This window comes from Salmo salar, chromosome ssa04 (genome assembly GCF_905237065.1).
Source record: "Salmo salar chromosome ssa04, Ssal_v3.1, whole genome shotgun sequence".
Lineage (NCBI taxonomy): Eukaryota > Metazoa > Chordata > Actinopteri > Salmoniformes > Salmonidae > Salmo > Salmo salar.
The window spans coordinates 12659458-12666051 of NC_059445.1; the positions used below are offsets into that span (position 1 = coordinate 12659458).

General features: G+C 44.9%; 1 protein-coding gene across 2 annotated transcripts in view; it reads left to right on the forward strand.

Annotated features, from left to right (window-relative positions):
* LOC106602318 (centlein) overlaps window positions 1-5632 on the forward strand; it is a 195106-nt gene extending 189474 nt beyond the window's left edge. For both annotated transcript variants that reach the window (XM_045716502.1, XM_045716503.1), the window contains exon 27: window positions 4572-5632. In XM_045716502.1, the coding sequence (XP_045572458.1) occupies window positions 4572-4682 (111 nt within the window). In that variant the 3' untranslated portion in view covers window positions 4683-5632. The remainder of the gene's footprint in view (window positions 1-4571) is intronic.
* The last annotated feature ends 962 nt before the right edge of the window (window positions 5633-6594 follow it).

Sequence of the window (6594 nt, forward strand, 5' to 3'; positions counted from 1 at the left end):
ATCTGGGTTGTATTTAGGTCAGCTCTAATAACACAGGTTGCACAGACCTGATGATGTTTCCCAACTAAATATCAACTCAAAAATAAGGCAAAGATTTTTAATTACAGTATCTATGGCCCCAAGTGTCCAATTCTCTTTCATATCTGTCTCCCGGGGCCCTAAAGGGGAGAATAGAAAGGAACATGGCAACGAGAGAGAGAAAGAGAGAGAGAACCGTAATTACCAAGGAGAAAGAAGGAAAAGAAGAATAGACTTTGGTGATTTTTTTTTCCTTTTACTCACCTGAGTTTTTTTCCCGTCTTTTTTAATCTGCATGTGACATTCATTATCGGGATAATCAAATGCAGACTTTTTTTTAGAAGGTCTTGGGTGCTTTTGTGTGTTGTTTTGTTCCTTGTTGTTTATTCCCCGTTTGATAACTTTGATTTCAAACAAAAGTGAGCAGATCAAAGATCATAAAGTGTTTCCCTGTGATCATGTAAAGGAGCTCCTTCCCTTCCCCGCGGTGGCCTAGATCGGAGGTGTCTTATCGACGCTTTATAAATGACGGTAAAACATATTGTACCATTTCAGTGGTCTATGCAAGGGACCTGGAGAACAAGCATTGAATCTAAAGCATTTTGAAATCAATCAGTCCATCAATCAGTCAATCACATTTCTAAGAGGTACAGATGCAGGATCTTAATTTGATCACCCTGTTGCAAGAGAACTTTGCTGCAATGGAACAAATAAAAATGTGTTGTTACCGCTCCTTTTTCTCTGTCGTCCCCCTCCCTCTTTCCATTTCTATCTAGACTTCTACACTAACACCATGCATGTCTACCTCTCCTCGCACAAATTGGGCCCTCGAAACCTGCTAACCTGTTCCGAGGGAGAACAAAAAACATGTGAATGATCGATCGGTTAAGGGAGGTGTTGTGCACGTAATGGCGTCTAACGCACAATGGGAGCCCCGGTGTTGTACCGCGAACGGCTCCCCGCCTCCAGCGGCGCCCCAGGCTCTGGAATAACAGTGTCATTTAATTGGTCTGGTAAAACCACCTTTACGTCGCGCCCTCGGCCACCTTATATTGTCTCTTGTCAGTATCTCAACACACACACACACACTCAACACACACACGCAGACTTTCAACGGGGTAGCTTAGCACGTCAGAGCTAACACACCGGGCCGTGTTAATGAAAACGTATCCAGACAATCGCTCTGGTCTGCGGGGCCTATTGAATAGTGATGGGGGCTAGGGGGAAGGTGTTACAGGCTTTTGGTTTTTCCATTTATATTTTGGGGTTGGGCGCACCGATTGGTGTCACCTCGTTAGTCAGTATGTGTTACACCTGTGCTGGCCCAGTTGATGTCTAAAAAAAACTGTAATATATCTGATCTTCCCTGTTGTCGTTTTGCTCAATTTTTTTGGTTTGCTTCCTGTCTTTAAGTTTGGTTTGGGTTTTATTTTGTTTGCCTCTTCTGGTGGCTGTGTTTTAGGGCTCAGTTGTTGTTGCTAGTTAACAATTTGGTACGTTCCCCAGCAAAAAAAACAAAAATTGTCACTCAAACAGAAGGTGGAACTAACAAAGAGTCACTGACAACAAACAAAACAGGTTCTAGGAGGGGCTCTGAAAGACATTCATGGGGGTGTCCACTGAAAAGGTGCTAGCTGCCCTAGGGGTCCGGGGCCCCTGTAAAGCAGCGGTTACATAGTAATGACAGGTCCTAGCGGTCCCTCTGGTGCCATTAGAGAGAGTAGGCAGAGACACCGGTACAATGTGTGTGTCGCTCCAGGGCCTGTGTGTCCCACCTGCCCCAGGTAGCAAGCTCTGTGTTTGATCTCACTGTCTGTCACAAATGTAACCCATACGGCTGCTAAAAGAAAACGCTCCGTGCAGAAGTACAGAGGCCACACAGCATACAAACCAGATAGGTCACCTCTGTGAATAAGGAAGGTTGTGTTTATGTAGACTATGAGTTACACACACTTAAACCAGACTAGACTGAGGTACACTTCTCAATCTGTATGTTTACCTTTATTGAGCCATATCAATCATGATTATCATTGAGGTCCTCTATAGCTCAGTTGGTAGAGCATTGTCCTTGCAACGCTACAATTCCCGGACCACCCATACATAAAATGTAAACACGCGTGACTGAAAGTCTCTTTTGATAAAAAGCATCTGCTACATACCATATATTATTATTATTATTATCATTATCACCCTCTCTGTCTCCTCTCCCATAGCCCTGTGCTGTGGCATCTCTTTATACTATATTTGACTGTGTAGTTGTTTGTTTGCTTAGTTAGTGGCTGTAAGTGTACTGTAGTTAGCTGATTAGAGCAGTGGTGAGGAGCTGAGCTGTGATTGTGTGTGTAGTGTTGTCTCTCCAGAGAGGTGCAGAGAGGTGTCTCAGCAGTGGTGGAGGAGACTCAGAGGAACAGAGAGGTGTCTCAGCAGTGGTAGAGGAGACTCAGAGGAACAGAGAGGTGTCTCAGCAGTGGTGGAGGAGACTCAGAGGAACAGAGAGGTGTCTCAGCAGTGGTAGAGGAGACTCAGAGGAACAGAGAGGTGTCTCAGCAGTGGTAGAGGAGACTCAGAGGAACAGAGAGGTGTCTCAGCAGTGGTAGAGGAGACTCAGAGGAACAGAGAGGTGTCTCAGCAGTGGTAGAGGAGACTCAGAGGAACAGAGAGGTGTCTCAGCAGTGGTAGAGGAGACTCAGAGGAACAGAGAGGTGTCTCAGCAGTGGTAGAGGAGACTCAGAGGAACAGAGAGGTGTCTCAGCAGTGGTAGAGGAGACTCAGAGGAACAGAGAGGTGTCTCAGCAGTGGTAGAGGAGACTCAGAGGAACAGAGAGGTGTCTCAGCAGTGGTAGAGGAGACTCAGAGGAACAGAGAGGTGTCTCAGCAGTGGTAGAGGAGACTCAGAGGAACAGAGCAAAATAAACATCCTGAATGTGTAACTTCTGTATAATTCCTCCAGTAAGCCACTTCAATTCACTTTCAAGATCTTAGCGTGAAGAGAACCTTTAAGCTCCAGTACTTAGTGCTAATCTGGTTTACATATTTTATGAAGATATGTTCTATGATTAAAGCATAATACAACTTTTTATGAGTTTCAGAGCTAAGCCAGCTTCAGTGCACTACTACTCAAATCTGGCCACAGCGAGACTTTAAAAACCCCCACTACAGGAATGAATAGGTTTCCCAGCGTTTCAGAGCGGATGCACAGAGTTTATGTGAATATTTATGTGTGATATATCTGCCTTTGATCGCCAGGGCCTGATTTCCATAAAGTCCTTGTGTCGGTTTTGAGAGGCAAGAGGAAAAACAAAATTAGCCTGGGCGCAGAGGTTAAGACTGCCCCCTCTCTCTCTCCCTCGCCTGCAGCAAGGAAACCACACACACATACACAGTGAGAGAAACCCAAACTATTCCCCTCAACTTTAACACTGAGTGCAACTGTCATTAGTCTAGAGTGTCCTCCTCTCCTTTCGTATACAACACTGAATGTTCACTCAGAGAGCATGCTGACTAGCAGAACACCAGTATCTACATTACAGAACCAAAAGTATGTGGACACCTGCTCATCCAACATCTCATTCCAAAATCATGGGCATTAATATGGAGTTGCCCACCCCCCCTTTTTGCTGCTATAACAGCCTCCACTCTTCTTGGAAGGCTTTCCACTAGATGTTGGAACATTGCTGCGGGGATTTGCTTCCATTCAGCCACGAGCATTAGTGAGGACGTGCTGATTTTGGGTGATTAGGCCAATGGGGTCAGGTCTAGGTGCAGGCCAGTTAAATTCTTCCACACCGATCTCGACAAACCATTTCTGTATGGACCTCGCTTTGTGCACGGGGGCATTGTCATGCTGAATCAGGATAGGGCCTTCCCCAAACTGTTGCCACAAAGTTGGAAGCACAGAATCATCTACAATGTCATTGTATGCTGTAGAGTTAAGATTTCCCTTCACTGGAACTAAGGGGCCCGAACCATGAAAAATAGGCCCACACCATTATTCCTATTATTATTTCCTTGTTGCAAAGGTGGCATCCTATGATGGTGCCACGTTGAAAGTCACAGAGCTCTTCAGTACGGGCCATTTTAGTACGGGCCACTGTCAGTGTTTGTCTATGGAGATTGCATGGCTGTGTGCTCGATTTTATACACCCGTCAGCAACAGGTGTGGCTGGAATAGCCAAATCCACTAATTTGAAGAGGTGTCCACATACTTTTCTATATATAGTGTACCTCAGGACATCCTAAAATAACGAAGTGCTCAGCTGTTCCTTTTTCATTATTGCGAAGTCATCTGTTTTTAAGAAATGCTTTGTGGAAAACACTAAACATGGACCAACCCCTCTCTCTACTGCCCCTCTCAAGGCCCACATCTCTCTACTGCCCCTCTCAGGCCTAACCTCTCTCTACTGCCCCTCTCAGGCCCAACCTCTCTCTCCTCTCTATACTGTACCACAATAACAACAAACCTGCCCTCTGAAAAGATGCCAAGTGTCAAAATGCAGACTTTAACTGTTCTGTGTTTTTTCTTTTTCTCTCCCCTCTCCCCTCCCCCTCCACAGATCCCCTCTGCTGCTCTCCTAATGGAGGTGCTGTGTGTGAAGATGAAGGAGAGGAAAGTGCTGACAGAAGCGCTGGCCGCGCTCACAACACCAGTCAGCGAAATCGCCTGACTCCCACTCCGGGGCTGAGGGCTGCGGCTGGGAAAAACTGTCATCCTCTCACTCTCCTCCTCCTCTTCTCTCCCCATCCCTCCTTCGTGCCCAGGCCTTTCTTTCTCAGCGGGGGCTGAGTTGGCCAAGTCGACCTGAAGTTGCTCTCTCTGCGTGTGTGTGTGTGTGTGTTTGTGTGTGTGTGAGCGCGCACGTGTATGAAGTTGCCTCCACGCCGCGCTTCCAGAACCAATATTTACGAGAAAAGCGCTGTCGACTCACTCCGAGCCACTCGCTCACGCAGCGGTCTAGTGCCGTGCCGGGGCCCAGCCTTTGTAAATGAGCCCCCAACATCTGCGTTAGTGGTTAGCGCGCTCCATCTGCTAGACAAGGCCCTTTAGCGTCAGGCTAATTTACAGTACAGAGACAAACGCTCTCTCTCTTTCTCTCCCTACTCCAAATGCCATCCTGAGGTGATGATAACATTATGCTTACGTTTTTACTTCAAGTTAGACATGATTTGTTATGTTTTTTTTATTTTGATATTTTCAGTACTTTATTGTGGATCTCAAGGACCCCAGGGTGCTCGGAGTGGGACCTGACCCAACAGTGCAGACTCAACGAAAGAACAAGTACTCTCTTAATAAAGTAAGAAGCAGACATACTCTTTCCCCTCTTAGGATATACTGGACTCATGCATTCCATGTCCCATTTAGACCGATTGGATTCCATTGTTCCATTCACGTTTCAGTGACCAAATGCTCTTAACGTGAATGATATCATAAAATATACATTTTGTGTGTTTTGTTTGTTATATCTAGGTATATTCTGAAATGTATTTTATTTCAGAATACTACTAGACATTTGTGTGTTCACTTCATACTGTATCTTGCAATAGGTAATTATGTCATATTGTTAACTGATTGAAATTGAATTTAAATAAAAGTGTGTTGCCAATTGTTTTATTTTTACACTATGGAGTCAAGATTATTGATATGTCACATTAAAGATGCACTATGCAAAAATCTCTCCGCCATTTCCTGGTTGCTAAAACTCTAATAGTTTGCCTAATGTCAGTTTATGTAACAAAACAAGACAGTATAGTGTAGAGAATCATTGTACCATCTAAACTGCTGTGAAATATATTTTCCATAACCCAAAATATTGTTGTTTCAGCTGTTTAAAGCTGGTGTACAAAACCCAAAGTAAAATACACAAAAACAAAACTTAAGAACGGGAAGCATAGAACAGAGCACATAGAACGGATCTACCACTTCTTAGACTTGCTTTCAAGTGGAATGATAGATCTATAACTCACATTTTTATTGCACAAAAAGTTGCATATTGCCACTTTAAAACAATTATTATTTTCTTGATGCATCATGTGCTGTAATGTTTTCATGGCCAGAATGTACTGTTGGGTCAGTGGTTAAAGTTAAGACCAAATCATTTTTATATCCAGGCTAGTCTCGTTGGTACTCTGTCCTGCCTTGTTGACAGTGATGGACCATGATTCAGTTCCTCTATTGGACGGGCGGAGGCGGGGCTCCCTGTCTCCCAGATGATTGACAGGCGACTGGTAGACCATCAGCATGGTTTCCGACGGTAATGAGCGACCCCCACTGTTGACTTCATTAACGAGGGTCTTCAGTGGGCCACACACACAAGCAGCCCAGTGGTAGAGAGGGAGCCGTCTCACCCTTGACGTACCTCTCCAGCCCTTTTATGTTTCTCTTCCCTCTCTCTTTCTCTTCTTTTATTATTCATAGTGAATATCAAACCGTGATCTGGGTCTCCTCTGTCCTTGAGCAGGAGTCCTACACCCGAGACCACCACACTTCTCTCTCTCTCTCTCTCTCTCTCTCTCTCTCTCTCTCTCTCTGATCATGTCTTCCTCTCCTCCTTTCTCATCCCTGTTTTAAATTATTCCTTC